Source organism: Pristis pectinata, chromosome 35, assembly GCF_009764475.1.
Source record: "Pristis pectinata isolate sPriPec2 chromosome 35, sPriPec2.1.pri, whole genome shotgun sequence".
In the NCBI taxonomy this organism is placed as follows: domain Eukaryota; kingdom Metazoa; phylum Chordata; class Chondrichthyes; order Rhinopristiformes; family Pristidae; genus Pristis; species Pristis pectinata.
The window spans coordinates 9069294-9088589 of NC_067439.1; the positions used below are offsets into that span (position 1 = coordinate 9069294).

The 19296-nt window shown below is 45.9% G+C and overlaps 1 protein-coding gene across 3 annotated transcripts in view; it reads left to right on the forward strand.

Annotated features, from left to right (window-relative positions):
* Positions 1-19296, forward strand: part of LOC127586341 (spectrin beta chain, non-erythrocytic 1-like) — a 146234-nt gene that overhangs the window by 61188 nt on the left and 65750 nt on the right. For all 3 annotated transcript variants that reach the window (XM_052044205.1, XM_052044206.1, XM_052044207.1), the window contains exons 19-20: positions 5449-5595; positions 17424-17687. In XM_052044205.1, the coding sequence (XP_051900165.1) occupies positions 5449-5595; positions 17424-17687 (411 nt within the window). The remainder of the gene's footprint in view (positions 1-5448; positions 5596-17423; positions 17688-19296) is intronic.

Sequence of the window (19296 nt, forward strand, 5' to 3'; positions counted from 1 at the left end):
CATGCATGAAGATGTGTTAATTGGGAAGAGTTGTTTGTTATTTGTTTGTACCGATGCAGTAATGTCAGAGTAGCCGTAAATGATGCAGCAAAGACACTCGTGAGTGAAAAGTGTCCTTTCCTCTGGAGGGGGGGAGTGAGAAATCTGTCAGTGTGAAACTAACACTGTAGACATTTGGGCTTGTCCATCACGGGCTAGTAAGGCTGCTGCCTCACAGTTCTGGGGAACCCAGGTTCACTTCAGATACTGAACCCTGTCCACACCAGTACTGTACCCCAGAGTTACACGGTGCAGACCTGTCTCCACCAGTACTGTACCCCAGTGTTATACAGCGACAGACCTATCCCCACCAGTACTGTACCCCAGTGTTGTACAGTGACAGACCCATCCCCATCAGTACTGTACCCCAGAGTTACACGGTGACAGACCTGTCTCCACCAGTGCTGTACCTCAGTGCTATACAGTGACACCCATCCCCACCAGTACTGTACCCCAGAGTTATAGAGTGACACCCATCCCCACCAGTACTGTACCCCAGAGTTATACAGCGACAGACCCATCCCCACCAGTACTGTACCCCAGTGTTGTACAGTGACAGACCCATCCCCACCAGTACACTACCCCGGTGTGGCACGGTGACAGACCCATCCCCACCAGTACTGTACCCCAGTGTTGTACAGTGACAGACACATCCCTACCAGTACTGTACCCCAGTGTTGTACAGTGACAGACCCATCCCCACCAGTACACTACCCCGGTGTGGCACGGTGACAGACCCATCCCCACCAGTACTGTACCCCAGTGTTGTACAGTGACAGACACATCCCTACCAGTACTGTACCCCAGTGTTATACAGTGACAGACCCATCCCCACCAATACTATATCTGAGTGTTATACAGTGGCTGACCCGTCCCCACCAGTACTCTATCACAGTTCTACAGAGACAGACATGTTCCCACCAGTACTGCTTTATCCCAGGTTGGAGCATTTCTCACTATTATTGTATCCCAGATATTTACAGTGACAATCCTGGGACCATCAGTCCTCTATCCCAATGTTGTACAGTGATAGAACATCAAAAGTATTTTAGCCCAGTTTTACAACCCATCAGTACAGTGTTAGACAGTGATAGTTTCACAGCAATACTGACTGTATTCCAGGAATATATAGTAACATGTGTCCCAATCAGGATTGTACCCCAATGTGTAATGACAGACCTGTCTGATCAGTACTTTACCCCAGGGTTATACAGACACAAATGTATCTACACCAGAACTGTACACCGATGCTTACAGTGACAGATCCATCTCCACCACCCTCTTCATGAAGAAATTTCTCCCCCTCTCGTTCCTAAACAGCCTAACCCTTATGCTGAGACTGTGACCCTTGGTTCTCGACTCTTCAGCCGGGAAATATCCTCCATGCATCCAGCCTGTTAGAATTTTGTAAGTTTTAATGCAATCTTTTCTCATTCATCTAAACACTAGAGAATATAAGCCACGTTTACTCAATCTCTCCTCACATGGCAAATCTGCCATCCCTCGTACCTATCAAATGAATCTTCATTGCACTCTCTCGATAGGAAGTGCTTCCTTACTTGGGTAAGGAGATCAAACTGTCTTGTGCATGAAAGTGGATAACTCCACCTTTTATCTACATAATATTACATCTACCATGTTCTCGTCCACTCACTCAGCTTGTTCATATCTCCTTGAAGCTGCTTTATATCTTCTACCCAACTCAAAGTGCTGTCTAATTTTGTATTATTGGCAAACTTGGAATATTTGATCCTCTCAACAACATCTTGTGAGTACCCCACTAATCACTGCCCGACAACTTCAGAAGGATCCTCGGATAGATAGCTAACATTTGGGAGGGGTGTCGAAAACTGGACAGCAGAGGTTTAAGGTGAGAGGGAGGAGGTTTAAAGGGTAGTTTTTTTCACATGAAGAGTAGTTGGTATCTGGAATGAACTGCCTGAGGAGGCAGGTACAGTAACAACATTTAAGAGGCATTTGGACAGGTACTTGAATGAGCAGGGCACAGAGGGACATAGAATTAATGTAGGCAAATTGGATTGGTATAGATGGGCATGATGGTTAGCATGGATGGGCTGAAGGGCCTGTTTCTATGCTCTACTAACTCTGTGACTCCATGGATGCATTTATTCCCACTCTTTGCTTTCTGTCAATTCTCAGTTCATGCCAGTATAACATCCCCAGCTCTGTATGCTCTAACTTTTTCACCAGCTTCCTGTGTCATAGCTCAGTGAGATCCAGAAAATCCAAATGCACTACATCCACTGCTTGCTCCTATTCTACTATCACTTTTTAGGAACTATTCTGTCACTCTATAACACTAGGGTACAGTATTAGTGAACATGGATCTGTCACTTTATGTCGCTGGGGTACAATATTAGTGAACACAGATCACTCACTGTACATCACCAGGGTACAGTATTAGTGAACATGGATCTGTCACTGTACATCACTGGGGTACAGTACTCTGTGTGGCAGTCATTCAACATGAAAGTACAGTCCTAATCTGGACAGGTCTATCTTTGTATAGCACTGAGGTACAGTGCTGGTGTGTTCAGGTCTGGTACATGGCCGATGCAGTTTAACATGGGTTGGGAAAAAGTTGGAATATGATTCTGAGACAAAGGATCAGTGACGATAGTACAGTACAAACTCAATATAATGTGGCTGTTGGGGGACAAATTTATCCCTTTGTTATAACAAGACTTGTTATCTGAATTATTTGGATATCCATGGTAGTTACGTTGAGCCTGTTGTATCCAGGATGTCTCTCCATGTCACTGGCATACAATCGGTGCTTGGCGATATTCCAGTGTTGGCGTGTGGTTGGTGGGATGGTTTCTATGGTTGCGTTCCGGAGTTATCGGTTTATCTTCATTGCTTTTGGCTGTGCCGTGTGGTTGTTGTGATGTGTTCTACAGATGGCGATCGCTTCACCATTGGCGGAATGCCTTTTGCGTGTGCCGGTCATGGATTGGTGGGATGCATTCAGTAGTTATGGAGCATGTTGCAGCGTGTGCTCCATGGTGGCTGGAACGTGTTCTGTGGTTTGGGGAACTTATCTTGTATTTGATCGGAAGCGTTGAGCAGTTATGAAGTTGTGTTGCGCGAGCTGCCGGGACGTGTTACGCGGACTGCTGAAGTTGTGGTGCGTGGGTTGCTGGGACGCGTTCTGCACTCACTTGGATGCGCGGCATCTTCCGTGGGATGCTTCCTGCAATCATTACGATGTGTTATTGAGAGTGAGACTATAAAATGTTGTGGTATAAGGAGGTCTTGGAGCCCCAGTGCTTGAGACACAAAAGGTTAGCATGCTGGTAAAGCAATTAATTGTTGATTGGTTTATTATTGTCACATGTACTGAGATACAGTGAAAAGTTTTGTTTTGCATACCATCGAGACGAATCATTCCAATCATAAGTACATGGAGGTAGTACAAAGGGAAAAGCAATAACAGAATGTAGAATATACTGTTACAGTTCAAGAGAAATTGCAGTGCAGGTAGACAAAAAGGTGCAAGGGCCATGACGAGGTAGACTGAGAGATCAGGAGTTCATCTTTAATGTACAAGAGACCCATTCGAGAGTCTTATAACAGCAGGATAGAAGCTGTCCTTGAGCTTGGTGGTGCGTGCTTTCAAGCTTTTGTACAGGAAGGTGAATGGAATGTCGTCTTTTTTTGCAAGCGGAGTGGGGAAGTATTGATGCATCTTTCCAGGACACTGTTGGGACTCTGCCTGGAATACTGTGCACAGCTTTGATCTCCATATTTAAGGCGGGATGTGCTTGCATTCGAGGTACTAAAGAGAAAGTTCGCAGGGTTGACTCCTGAAGGGGTGAGCATAGAGTAAAGGTTGCATAGGTTGGGCCTGTTCTCAGTGGAGTATAAAAGAATGAGAGGTGATTGTATTGAAACACAAGATTCTGAGGGGAATTGACAGGGTGGATGCCTTGAGGATGGTTCCCTGGTGGGAGTATCTAGCACTAGGAGGCATGGTTTCATAACAAGGGGCTTCCCACATTTCAAACAGAGAAGAGGAGGAATTTGGGAGAGGAGGGTTCAATCCTGACCTCTGGTGCTGTCTGTGTGGAGTTTACATGTTCTCCTTGTGACTGGGTGCGTTTCCTCTGGGTGCTCTAGTTTCCCCCTCCATAACTCCCTACCCCCAGAGAGTTGTGGAGGTGTAAGATGTGGTGTGGAGATGGACAGAAATTCATACTGCAAGGAGGTCAAGGGGCACAGAGAGAGCAGGAAAGAAGGGTTGATGTCGTGATTGAACCAGCCATGATCTTATCGAATGGTGGAGCAGACTTGTAGGGCTGAATGGCCTATTCCTGCCCGATTGGGAGAATGTGTTCGGCAGCTGCATAGTTCTGTGGTTGCCTGGATGTCCTCTTCGATTTTAGTGATATGTTTGCTGGGATTGTGCTCTGTATTTATAGGGATATATCCCTCAGTAGATGAGATGTAGTCATGATTGCCGTGACACGTTCTTCCCCCAGTTGCCAGCAGTGTACCTGTGTACCTTGGTTGTTGGGATAAGCTCTGCAGTTGATCGAATGGGTTCATTGATTGTGGGGTAGCATTCCACTGCAACCGGGGAGTGTTCCGCCAATACCCCGATGCGCTGCACGGTTAGTGGGATGTGTTTGGCAGTGGCGGAGGTGTCGGCTGAGGTCGTCAGGTTGTGCCCAGCAGTCGCTGGGGAACATACAGTGCTCACGGGATGCAGTTAGTGGTCGCGCGGTGCAATAACGTGTTCCGTAGTGGCTGGGATGTGTCCTGTGGTTTGGTGGGTAGTATCTTGGATTTGGTTGGCTGCGACGCGCTGTAGCCGGGTTGCGCCGCGCAGTTGCTGGGCTGCATTCAGTAGGCATGCTGACTGTCCAGGTGTTCATGCCACCCTGCTGTGTGAAGTGTGTCTGTTCTATTTCCATCACTGTCGGCACCTCCCCTTTGCTCGGGCTGTATTGCAGTGTGCAGCTGTGCAGCACACCCCCTCCCTCCTCTGTTTTGTTCTAATGCATTTCTAAAGACCTCTTTACAAGTAAATCTGGTCGTTTCAGCCACTCAGGGTTGAGGTTGGAGCTGCCAGTTGCTGCTGAGCTGGTGCTGCTTCTGTTGAAACCTGCTGCAGGATGTAGGGTGCAGCACTCGGTGACGTGTGTGTGTGTGTGTGTGTGTGTGTGTGTGTGTGTGTGTGTGTGTGTGTGTGTGTGTGTGTGTGTGTGTGTGTGTGTGTGTATGTATGTGCAGGGTGTAGGCAGAGACTGCAGCATTGCACATTTACTGAATGTGCTGAGGTCAGTCAAGGAGGCTGGGACAGTGGGGGGAGAACTGCAGCACTCCCCAGCTCCAGCAACCCAGGATGCAGAGGGGGGAGCTCACGGTTTTCTCTCTCACTTGCAGTTGGGCGAATGGATTAGTGAGAAGATGCTGACAGTCCGGAACACGTCACACGATGATGCTCAGAAACTGCACAAAAAATGGCTGAAGCACCAGGCATTTATGGCAGAGCTGCTGCTAAACCGAGAGTGGCTGGCTAAAATCGAGAAGGTAAGCAAGCAACGAGGCAGGGCGAGGACGCGACGGAGGCCAACCGGGCGGTGTGTGTGTAAGTGTCGCATGAAACCCAGCTCACCTTTTAAACTTCCTCTATCTTACTGCCAGTTCATTCTGCTCTCTATTTGTTTTTTTTTAAATGCTCAGCAAATCCTTCATTGCAATAACCTAAGTCATTCGAGAGTGAGAGTAATTCGGGGGCGCGTGACATCGGGGTCGGCAGGTGCTCCGGTGATCTGGATACGGCGGAACCCAGATTAAAGGGTCCCGAAGATATGGGGATGTTGGTATTGGGGTTCTGGGTAGAGTAATGTAGGGGGGGGGGAGCATGAGGTTTATTTGGGGTGCCTTGTTATCTGAGTAACTGGGCTATTTGTGGCTGGAGTTATTTTTTGAACCATTGATTTATTTGGCGAGGTCCGGGACATTTGTTCCTTTCCCGTCCTGAGTTTGTTCGGGTGATTTGTTTATTTGGGGACCTGGGTTATTTAAGTTCTTGTTTTCATGGGCTTGTGTTATTTGGATGCCCATTGCCTAATTGCTGCTCCTCAATTATTTGTGATGGTGTCAGATTCCCTGCATTCCTGTTTCTAGGTTGAGCTTGTTCTGGGGTCTTGAATTATTGGTGGTCCTGATTTATTTGCAATATCTGGATTATTTTAGTTCCACTTTGGGGGTGGGTACCTGAAGGACTGGTTTATTTGGGGTTGCTGGTTTATTTAGTAATCTTGAATTGTTTATATTCTGGTTTATTGAGTTATCTGCTTTTTTTATTTTAGCTTATTTAGGAGTTATGCATTTATAGGTCACGGTTTACTTGGGACTGGAGCTGAATTTCTGCGAGATTTTGGAGGTCCTCTATTATGTTGGGTTATTACTTGGGATCTTGCGTTGTTCTGGTTATACAGCATTCTATATTATTTAAGTGTGTTATTTAGCTTTTGGTTATTTAGGATTTGGATTTTGGTGTTTAGATTCCTGTGATATGGGTTTTCAAATTCTTTGGCATCCTGTAATATTTGAGGACTTGAGTTATTTAGTTTAGTTTTTGGCTGGGTCTTGGATTACATGACTTCCAGTTCCCTGGACTGCGTTATCTGGAGGTCTTGTGTACGTTAATTTGGCGTCCTGAGTTATTTTAACTGTGGAGATCCTGGGTTATTTCCTGGAACTTGGTTGTTTAAAGTTTGGGGTATTTGTATGGGCTGGGTTATGTTGAGATTGAGTTATTTAGGATTTGGCGGGGAGGGGTTTAGGTTATGTTTCGGGAAGCAGAATGGGGAAGGGGGTGGGGTTTGGATTTATGGTTTATTTGGGCACTGTCATGCACTCAAAGGGTCATACAGCACAGAAACAGGCCCTTTGGCCCAACTCATCCATGCCAACTGTGTTGCCCAGCAAGCTAGTCCCATCCACCTGCATTTGGCCCATAGCCCTCTAAACCTCTCCTATCCATGCACTTATCTAAATGGCTTTTAAATTTTGCTAATGTTCCTGCCTCAACCACTATTTCTGGCAGGTCATTCCAAATACGCTGTCCCTTTTAACTCCCTTGCCTCTGATATTAAACCCGTGCCCTCTTGTTTTTAGCACGCCCTCCCTGGGAAAAAAGACTATGTGCTTTTGCCCTGTCTATGCCCCTCGTGATCTTGTATACCTCTATCAGGTCATCCCTCAATCTTCTATGTTCCAGGGAATAAAGTCCTAGTCTACGCAACCTCCCCTTGCAACTCCGGCCCCCAAGTCCAGGCAACATCCTGGCAAATCTTTCCTGCACCCTTTCTAGTTTAATGATATCTTTCTTACAACAGGGTGACCAAAACTGTACACAGTACACCAAGTGTGGCGTCACCAATGAGTGTTATGACTTTGTTTTTTATTTGGGAGTTTTGGCTTGCATGTATTCTAGTAATTTGGATTCCCATTAGCCAGGTTAAGTCGAGTTTGGGGTCATGGCTTGTTTGGGGCTCCTGGTTTATTTAAGTTATGGTTAGCTGGGTATTCTGGTTTATCTTAAGTCCTGGGTTATTACAGGGCCTTGGGTTAACTGGGTTCTGTATAACTTTTGGTGTTTTTTATTTGGGAGTTCTTCCATATTTAGGGGTTCTTAGTTACTTGGTTTCTAGGTGGTCTAGGTTCTGCTTATTGGGGAGTTCTGAGTTACTCAGGTTCTAGTTGCATAGATTATAGTTACTTAGGCTGTACTTATTCGGGAACCTGCATTGTTTGGGCACTGCCGTATTTGGATGGCTCTGATTTATTCTGAAGTTCTTGGCTTGTTTTAAGGGTTCTACCTTATTTCAAATCCTGAACACGTTAGGCTCTGGGTTAGAGTCATAGGGGCATATGGCACAAAAACAGGCCCTTGGGCCCACTATGTCCATGCTGACCATCAAGTACCCATTGACACTCATCCCATGTACCAACACTTGGTCTGTAGCCTTCTATTACCTTGGCAATTCAAGTGCTCGTCCAGACGCTGCTTAAATGCTGTGAGATTCTCTGCCTCCTCCACTCACTGAGGGAGTGTGTTCCAGATTCCAACCAAAGCATGGGTGAAAAATAATCTTCCTTAGATCCCCTCTAAACCTCTTACCCTCACCCTAAACCTATGTCAGCTAGTTTTAGATACTTCTGCTTTGGGGGAAAGTTTCATACTTTCTGGGCCCCTCATCATTTTGTACACCTCTATCACATCCCCCTACCAACTCCCAGGAAAACAAACACAGCCTATCCAGTCCCTCCTTGTAACTGAAACAGTCCATCCCAGGCAATGTCCTGGTGAATCTCCTCTGTATGCTCTCCAGTTCAGTTATGTTTTTTTGCAGAATGAGATGATCACAACTATATATCACACTCCAGCTGTGGCCCAACCAATGTGTTATAAAGTTGTACCACACCTCTTGTATTCAGTGCCCTGGCTAATGACGGCAGGTATTCCAAATGCCTTCTTTAAACACCTTAACTACTTGTGCTGTCACCTAGGACATGTTCACCAAGGTCCTTCTGTTCCTCAATACTCCCTGGGGCCCTAATGTCCTGTCCTTATTGGTCTTCCTCAAGTGCATCACCTTGCACTTATCAGGATTAAATTCCATCTGCCATTGACCTGCCCATCTTACTAACTGATCACTAGCATCCTGTCACTATCCTACTCACTATCAACACCACCACCAATTTTCATTGCATCCATAAACTTACTAATCATACCTCATGTCCAATTTGTTAACATAGTATGAACAGCCCCTGCACCAATTCCTATGTATACAACAAGTTACAATCACTAAAATTAACCCTCCACCATTACCCTCTGCATCCTATCATCCAGCCAATTTTGGATCCAACTTGCCCTGGATCTCATGGGCTCCTAACTTTTGGACCATTCTCTCGTATGGAACCTTGTCAAAGGCCTTGCTTATGTCAACTACATCAACAGCACTGGCCTCATCAATGCAATTGATACCTGTGAAAAATTCAATCATGTTTGTCAGACAGGATTTCTCCCTAGCAAAACCATGCTATCTTTTGATTAATCCTAGCCTTTCCAAGTATATATTAATTCTGTCCCTCAGAATTTTTTCCAATAACTTCCCTTTCACTGATGTTAGATTCACATGCCTATAATTACTTAGCTTATCTCTGCTGTCTTTCTTGAATAAAGGTACCACATTTGCTGTCCTCCAGTTATCGAGCACCTCACCTGTGGCCAACAAAGATTTAAAAATCTCTGTTTGGGCCGCAGCAATCTCCTCCCTTGTATAGCAACCTAGGATGTATCTCGTTAGGCCCTGGAGTTTTATCCACTTTTAAACCTGCTAATAACTCTTCCTTTTTAATAACAAGTTCTAGAATTTCACTATCCTCTCTGAATTCACCAACTACAATATCCTTCTCTTTTGTGAACATAGACGAAAAGTATCCAGTTATGATCTCGCCTCTGTTCTCTGGCTCCACACACAGATTGTCCCTTGGTCCCTCATAGGCCCCACTCTTTCCCTGGTTACCCTCTTTCCCTTGCCATACTGATAAAATGTTAATTTTTATTCCTTAAATTTTCCTTAACCTTGTCTGCCAGTGATATTTCAACTCCCCTCTTTGCCCTCCTCATTTTTTAAGCTCCCCTTCAGACTTTCTGGCCTCCTTGTTTTCAATTCTCTGCTTGCTTTTTTTACTTTATCCAACCCTCAATATCCCTTGATATCCAGGGTTCCTTGGACTTGCTGTCTATATCTTTCACTGATATAGGCATGCATTGTTCTTGAACTCCCATGATGTCATTTTTCAATAACTCCCACTGGTCGGATGTCGACCTATCAGCAAATTGTAGCTCCCAGTCCTGTCTTATTTGGTTGTCCTGGTTTATATGGTGTTGAACTACTTGGTTGTCTTGGTTTATACGGGATCTGGTTACCAGGATTTCTGGGTTGTTTGCAATCATGGATTATCAAGGTTCTCCTTGTTTAGATTTCTTTGTTTTATTTGCATTAATTGTGTTTTTTTTTGCATCCTAGTGAGAATACTTGGTATTTGGATGCTGGCTATCTAGGTTAAGGTTATTTGGAGGTTCTGGTTTGGTTGGTATCTGTAGATTATTTTATCTTTGAGATACTTGGGGTATTTAAGTTCCTGATTAGTTAGTGATCCTGGTTTATTGGGATCTGGGTTAATTGAAGATTCTGAGTCCTACCTCTTTAGATTATTTTTGATTGTAGGTTATTTTTGGTTGTCAGTTATTGGGTGCTCTGTTTATTGGAAGAGTTCTCGGTTTTTTGAAGTTGATATCCATTAATGCTGTTTAATACACCTATTTACACACTCTTCAGTTACAACTATTAATGAATTTGCTCATGAAAAAACAACAAGATGCTGGAGGAGCTCAGCAGGCCAGGCAGCATCCGTGGAGAAAAGCGGACGGTCAATGTTTCAGGTCAGGACCCTTCTCCAGCACTGAAGATAGGAAAAGGGAAGCCCAATATATAGGGGGGAAAACAGAGCAGTGATAGGTGGACAAAAGAGGGGAGGTGGGGCGGGCATAAGGTGGTGATAGGTAGATGCAGGTAAGAGAAAGTGATGGGCAGGTGCAGGGGGAGGGGAGAACAGATCCACTGGGGAATGGGTCAAAGATATGGAGGCAGGCAGCATGGGGGTTGGGAGGGGAGGAAAAGGAGAGAGTGAGAAAAATTTTCATAAATTTTGCCACTAATTTTCAGCCAGCTCTCCAATTCACAGGCTATGTCTGATACCTCTCTCTCCTTTCTCGATCTCTCCATCTCCATCTGAGGAGATTCATTATCCACCGACATCTTCTGCAAACCCACTGATGCCCACAGGTACCTCGATTACAGCTCCTCCCGCCCTGTATCTTGCAAGGATGCTATCTCTTTCTCTCAATTTCTCTGCCTCCGCCGCATCTGCTCCCATGATGAGGCTTTCCACTCCAGGACATCCGAGATGTCCAACTTCTTTACTAACTGTGACTTCCCTCCTACTGTGGTCGAGAGAGCTCGCACCCACATCTTTGCCATTTCCCACACCTCTGCTGTCACACCCACCCCCCCCAGACCCAACAGGGATAGGGTTCCCCTTGTCCCACCAGCCTACATATCCAACACATCATTCTCCACCACTTCCGCCATCTCTGACAGGACCCCACCACCAAGCATATCTTCCCACCTCTTTCAGCCTTTTGCAGGGACCAGTCTCTCCACGACTCCCCAGTTCACTCCTTCCTCCCCACTCATCCCGGGCCCACCTTGGAGACTTTCCACTGCCCCTGCCATAGGTGCAACACCTGTCCCTGCACCACCTCCATCACCTCCATCTAGGGACCCAAACAGTCCTTTCAGCTCAGACTGAGATTCACCTGCGCCTCCACTAACATCATCTACTGCATTCGGTGCTCCAAGTGTGGCCTCCTCTACCTTGCAAGACCAAACGCAGGCTAGGTGACTGTTTTGTAGAACACTTGCGCTCTGTCCGTAACCGCGATCTGCATCTCCCTGTTGCCAGTCACTTCAACTCCCCCTCCCACTCCATCACTGATATGTCAGTCCTCAGCCTCCTCCACTTCAGGAGATGTCCTACCACAAATTGGAGGAACAGCACCTCATTTTCCATCTTGGGACTTTAGCCTGACAGGATGAGCATCGAATTCTCCCACTTTAAGTAAACAAATGCCCCCCCGCCTCCGGTCCACACCACCCCCCCCCCCCAACCTTGCCTCTTCATTTCTTCTCCTTTGTAGCCTATCTCCTCTCTCTCTTCCTCTCTCTCTCTTGCTCTCTCTCTCTCTCTCTCTCTCTCCTTTTCCTTTTCCTCTCCTCCCCTCCCCCCAAGCCACCTGCCTCCATACCTTTGGCCTATCCCCCACACCTGCCTATCACTATCTCTTACCTGCATCTACCCATCACCACCTTGTGTCCACCCCGCCTCCCCTCTTTTGTCCACCTATCACTATTCTGTTTCTCACCCCCCACCCCCACCCCCACCAATATATTGGGCTTCCCCTTTTCCTATCTCCAGTCCTGAAGAAGGGTCCTGACCCAAAAAGTTGACCGTCTGCTTTTCTCCACGGATGCTGCCTGACCTGCTGAGTTCCTCCAGCATCTAGTTGTTTTTTCATCTGGATTCCAACATCTACAGTCCTTTGTTTCTCCAAAGAATTTGCACAGTTCTATAATTTTTTTTAAATGTTCAAATTGAGGGGCTGACAGTTGAAGGGCCATGAATGGAAGGTGATGTGTGAGAGAGGCTTTCCAAGGCCTGTGAACATTACATAATAAAGCATTGTAATACAGGCCATCCCTGGGTAATGAAAGGGTTCCGTTTTTACAGTCAATTTAGTCCCTGTCAGAAAATACACAAGAATCACTCGATACGATAACCACACCTCCACAGTGTTGTAGTGAACGGCATCAAAAGCACATAAGTCTGATAAGAAAGTGCAAATACTGAAAATGAAGAGAGAGAGGAAACTAGTTCTGACATTCGTAGGAACAAATGTATGTATTTACGTTGGACTTTTGAATTTAATAATATTATGGGAGCTCGTTCATATGTAGGGGTGTCCGTAAGTTGGGTGTTCATAACCCAGGAACAGCCTGTAAACACAAATTGCATCAGGTATAACTTATTTAATTAGTTCATATTGTATATATATGTAAAATAGTGTGCTGAAATTTGTATAATATGCATTAGACACCATCTAATACAAGGTAGATTGTGCAATGTGTTCTGTAGATCTGTATGATCATTGACTGGCCTAATTCAACAATTTTATGATGACTTCACTGTGTGTAATATTTACACCATAGGAGCAGGCTGTGTATAATGTGCATTGAATGGTTTCTGTTAAGCTTATGACATCTGAAAATGGGCTGAGAATTAAGGACTTGCATCTACACAACCACTTTCACATCCCAGGACATTTTGAACAGTTTCATGACGAGTGAAATGCTCCATTTGCTGGATTACAGCCTCTACAACCCACAGTGAGATGAATGCATTACTCATCTGATTTAATGAGGGGTAGTCATTGGTGAGGAAACAGAGAGGTCACTTAGTCATAGAGTCAATCAGCAGAGAAACAGGCCCTTCGGCCTACTACATCCATGCCAACCACCAACTACCTATCTATACATATCCCGTTCACCAGCACTTGGTGTGTAACCTACGCCTCAGTGATTCAAGTGCTCATCCAGATCCTTCCCAGATGTTGTGAGAGTCTCTGCCTCCACCATCCCCTCGGGCAGTGTGTTCCAGATTCTGTGTGGGAATAAAGTTCTTTCTCACAACCCCTCACAATCTCTTATCCTTCGTCCTAAACCTTTGCGCTCTGGTTTTAGAGCAAGTGATTGCAGAGGTATCCATTTCAAAATAATTCCTTGGAATATTTTATATTCACTTGAGAGAGCAGATTCATTTCCCTCCTTTAATCCGATACTTCTGCAGTACTCTCTCTCTCTGATCATTCCACCTGTACTCTCCTTCTGGGAATGTAGCATTCCCTCAGTGCTATCCCACTCTACTGTGCAGCACGGTGATTCGGCACTCCCTCAGTACTGCCCCGCTGACCGTGCTGCACTCCCTCAGTACTGCCCAGCTGACCGTGCTGCACTCCCTCGGTACTGCCCCGCTGACCGTGCTGCAGTCCCTCGGTACTGCCCCGCTGACCGTGCTGCAGTCCCTCGGTACTGTCCCGCTGACCGTGCTGCACTCCCTCGGTACTGCCCCGCTCGGTACTGCCCCGCTGACCGCGCTGCACTCCCTCGGTACTACCCTGCTGACTGCGCTGCACTCTCTCGGTACTGCCCCGCCGACCGCGCTGCACTCCCTCGGTACTGCCCCGCCGACCGCGCTGCACTCCCTCGGTACTGCCCCGCCGACCGCGCTGCACTCCCTCGGTGCTGCCCCGCCGACCGTGCTGCCCCGCCGACCGCGCTGCACTCCCTCGGTGCTGTCCCACTGACCGCGCTGCACTCCCTCGGTACTGCCCCACTGACCGCGCTGCACTCCCTCGGTGCTGCCCCGCCGACCGTGCTGCCCCGCTGACCGTGCTGCACTCCCTTGGTACTGTCCTGCTAATGCTGCAGCATTCCCTCGCTATTGCACTAATGACCTGGATTATGTGCTCACATGTCCAGTGTGTGGGTGCTGTGGAGGTTTCCGTGCAGGTAGATAGGGACTGCTTTGTGTTCTGAGAATCATAACTCATACTGCATTGTGCAGTCATCAACAAAGCCCACCTCCGCTTTAATGGAATTTGGTGATTCAGTAGGACACTGTCCTGGGGATCTCCTCCACTGATGTCCTGGAACTGGAGTGATTGACTTCCCAGAACTTTCTTCCTTTGTGCAATATGTGACTCCAACCATTGGAGGGTTTTCTTTGAGATGCCCGTTGACCTGTTTTACCAGGGCTCTTTGATGCTTGACCCAGTCAAATTCTGTTGTGATAAGAAAGGCGGTCTCTCTCTCTCACCTCCCCTCGGGAATTTAAATCTAATGTAATGAGATCCGAAGCCAAGCAACGGATTGGTGAGTAAGGATCTTGCTTGCGCTGTTGACAATATCTTACTTCATTTTGCTGCTGATTGAAAATAGGGTAATGGGGCAGTAATCAGTTTGCTTTTCTTTTGCTAACATGTAGCTGGACAATTTTCCTCATTCTCAGGTGAATGGATGGTTCTAGCTGTACTGGACTGACTTGGCTAGACAGATGGCTGTTTGGGGAAGACTAGTCTTCAGCATGGTATTTTATCAACTGCCTGTGGTAAACTGGGCCAATCTCTCAATGGGTAGAGCAGGAAAGTTTTTGAATAGAACTTAATATGGTCAAGACCAGATTATACCTTACAGGACAAGAACTGTAGGTGCCAAACAATGTCATTATCGGAAGGGTTTTAAAGGAGTGGAAAGGGTGGAGGGGAGGTTTACTTGGTTTTGGAGAATTTTAATTACCATAGAACCATAGAACAATACAGCACAATACAGGCCCTTCAGCCCACCATGTTGTGCTGACCTTCAAACCTCACCTAAGGCTATCTAACTCCTTCCTCCCACATATCCTTCTATCTTAAATTCCTCCATATGCTTATCTAACAAATCTCTTGAACTTGACCAACGTATCAGCCTCCACCACCACCCCAGGCAGCGCATTCCATGCACCAACCACTCTCTGGGTGAAAAACCTCCCTCTGACATCTCCCTTGAACTTCCCACCCATTACTTCAAAGCCATGCCCTCTTGTATTGAGCATTGGTGCCCTGGGAAAGAGGTGCTGGCTGTCCACTCTATCTATTCCTCTTAATATTTTGTACTCATGAGCCATTACAAGGAAGGATTGGCTGGGATGTTGTTATTTTGTTCATTTGCAGGATCAGGATGTATCTGGCAGGCTTGGGATTTGCAGCTGTTCCAAATGGCTTTGAACCAGTCGGTTTGCTGGATCATTTCAGGGGATAATTAAGAGCCAACCACCTTAGTGTGGGTCTGATCATGGACCACGTTTGGTAAGGTTGGAATATCACCTTCCCTATTGGAGATCAGCAAATCACATGGGCTTCTCCAACATTCTGCTCACCCCATTGTCACCATCATTGGTGGAGAATTTTTAATTTCAATTCCCCGGGTGCCATGGTGAGATACATGGCCTCTTTCAATCAAGCAGATGGAGATAAGATTTAAATAATTTGTTCACGATCAAGGTTATCTGAATTGCGAGAGATTGCAAAGCTCTGAGATGCAGAGGGATCTGGGTGTTCCAGTGTATGATTCACAAAAGGCTACTGTGCAGGTACAGCAAGCAAACAGAATGTTATAATTTATTGTGAGGGAAATTAAATACCAAAGAGTGAGGTTATACTTCACTTGTGTAGCTATTGGTGAGACCACATCTGGAGTACCACGTGCAGTATTGTTCTTCTTATTTAAGGAAGGATTGTAATGTGTTGGAAGCAGTTTAGAGAAGGTTTACTAGACTGGTAGCTGAAATATGCCATGTATCTAATGAGGAAAGGTTGCACGGGCTAGGCTTGTATTCGTTTGAGTTCAGAAGAGTGAGAGAGGACTTGATTGAAACATATAAGATCTAGGCTTGTATTCACTTGAATTTAGTAGGGGGATTTGATTGAAATAAGATCTTGAGGAGTCTCGACAGGATGAATGTGAAGATGATGTTTCTTCTTGTGAGAGAATGAAGAGCTAGGGTTCACTGTTTTAAAAAACCAGGGATTGCCTATTTAAGCCAGAGAGGAAGTGAAGTTCTTTCTTAAAGGTGGGAGCTTTTGGAATTCTCTTGCTTGAAGGGGGCTGGTTGTAGCGTCCTTGAATATTTCTAAGATATAGATGAGCAGTGGAGTGAAAGGTTACTGTTGGTATTTGGTTTATTATTGTCATATGTACCAAGATGCAGTGAAAAGCTTTCGTTTGCGTGCCATCCAGACAGATCATTCCAAACATAAATACATTGAGGAAGTAAAAAGGGTTAAAAAAAGAATGCAGAATATCGTGTTACAGTTACGGAGAAAGTGCAGTGCAGGTAGACAAATAAAGTGCAAGGGCCACGGTGAGGTAGACTGGGAGATCAAGAGTTCATCTTTATCATACAAGAGGTCCGTTCAAGATTCTGATAACATAGAAGCTGCCTTTGCGTTTAGCGGTACGTGTTCGCAAGCTTTTTTATCTTCTGCCCGATGGGAGGGAGGCGAAGAGAGAATGTTTGGGTGGGTGGGGTCCTTGATTACGTTGGCTGCTTTCCAAGGCATCAGGAAGTGTAGGCGGAGTCAATGGGGGGGAAGCTGATTTGTGTGATGGACTGGGCTGCATTCACAACTCTGCAATTTATTGCGGTCTTGGGCAGAGCAGTTGCCATACCAAGTCGTGATGCATCTAGATGCTTTCCATGATGCATCTGTAAAAATTGGTGAGGGTCATGCCAAATTTTCTGAGCCTTTTGAGGAAGTAGAGGTGCTGATGTGCTTTCTTCCACAATCAGATCCTCCATGGCAGATCAGGCTCAAGGGGTCTACTCCTGTTCTTAATGCTGATGTACATGAATAGCTCGGTAAGTAATATGGTCTCCTGATCTCTTTTGAGTCTGAGTGCATTGCGTCACTAGGTTCTGTTCTCTCACCATTCTCTGTAAGGAATAACTTGTGGAACCTACGAATTAAGTTCCAGTGATCTTTGAAGGTATGAATGTTTGCCAGCGTCTGACTGCCGTTTGTCCCCCATCCCGTGGCTGGTTACCTTTAGTTTTATGAGGTATGATGCCTCCATATGTTGTCTGATGACCGTTCAGACCGTGTCCTTTCTCTGCTACAGGAGGGGCAAGAGCTGATCAAAGAGAAGCCCGAACTGGCCACAGTTGTGAGGAAGAAGCTGGATGAGATTCACGAATGCTGGACGGTTCTGGAAAGCACAACTCAGGAGAAGGCGAGGCACCTGTTCGACGTGAACAGGGCGGAGCAGCTGGTGCAGAGTTACAGTGAGCTGGACAGGAGGCTGTCCCAACTTGAGGGGCAACTGCAGGTGGTGGACGGAGGGCGAGACATTGCCACAGTCAACACTCAGCTCCAGAAATTGCAGGTAAGCCTCCAGAATGTGCAAGTCACGACATTTTAATTAAAAATGAAGGACAGGATTGGGTAACATGTCAAGGAGTGTCAAGGTAGAATGCAAGGTTCGCCAAACCAAGTTCTTGTAAATTCTAAGGCATTGAGATCTGCACCTTCACTGGGGATAGAACATAGAGCAGTTGCCTGGTGTAAAAATCACCTGAGCTTTATACAATTCCAGCCATTATACATCCCTCCCATTATACAGTGCCGCACATTGCACTTACCTTCGTTGTACAACACCTCCCATTATTATACACCCACCCTTTGCCATTGTGGCCCTTGCACCTTATTTGTCTCCTTGCGCTGCACTTTCACTGTATCATTATATTCTGCATTCCGTTTCCTTTTTACTCGCTCGATGTAATTGTGTACGGCATGATCTGCCTGGATGGCACGCAAAACCAAAAACTTTTCACTGTATCTCGGTACATGTGCCAATAATAATAAACCAACCCAAAGCATTATATAATCCACCTTTACTCATCGTACACCCAACATGTTATGCACTTCCACCCAGTTTATACATGCCGTGTTGCACAACATCAGCCATTATTCTGACAAAGGATCTTCGACCTGAAACCTTCAGTCTGTTTTACTTCCTGCAACTGTGGCCTGACCTGCTGAGTATTTCCAACTTTGTTTTTATTTTAGATTTTCAGTAGCTGTAGTTATTTTTATTTTCTCCAGTCATTACTCATCAGTCCTACTACACAATACCAGCCATTTTTAGATGTCTGTTATACATTTCCAGCCATTATAACCACATCCCAATGCACAACACCACTCATTATACACCCACCCTGTGCAATACAACTTGACAGAGGACCTCGCAGTGCAGCAGTCTCAGAGTGTGAGCTTGGTTGAGTGAGGGTGCTTTGATGAGAGGCATCTGTGGCAACTTCTCCACACTGGTCTTTGGTTGGATAGTAATTGGTAGTTTGATTGGTAATTGGTTTATTATTCTCACATGTACCGAGATACAGTAAAAAAAACTTTACATTGCATGCCGTCAATACAGATCATTTCAAAATACAAGTACATTGAGGTAGTACAAGGGAAAAGTAATAACAAAATGCAGAGTATAGTGTTAAAGTTGCAGAAAAAGTGCAGTGCAGGTAAGTAAAGTGCAAGGGCCATGACGAGAGGTAGATTGTGAGATCAAGAGTTCACCTTTATCATACAAGAGGTCCGTTCAAGAGTCTTATAATGGTGGGATAGAAGCTGTCCTTGAGCCTGGTGGTATGTGTTTTCAAGCTTTTGTATCTTCTGCCCTTTGGGAGGGGGGAGAAGAGAGAATGACCAGGGTGGGAAGGGTCTTTGATTATGTTGGCTGCTTTCCTGACACACATTACTACCAAACGTGTTGCTAGTTGGTGGGAATTTTCAGTTTCACAGTCGAAGTACAGTGCAGGAACGGAGATTGGATTAGATTTTTAAGGTGCCCTTTCTGAATTAAAAGTGTGACAGGAGAGTTCAGTTCCGGATGTTGTGTGGCTTGTGGGAATACTGAGACACCCTTTGCTGTCAGACTACATCTGCGAGGGGTGCCTCCAATTTGTCCAGCTCCAACACTGGGT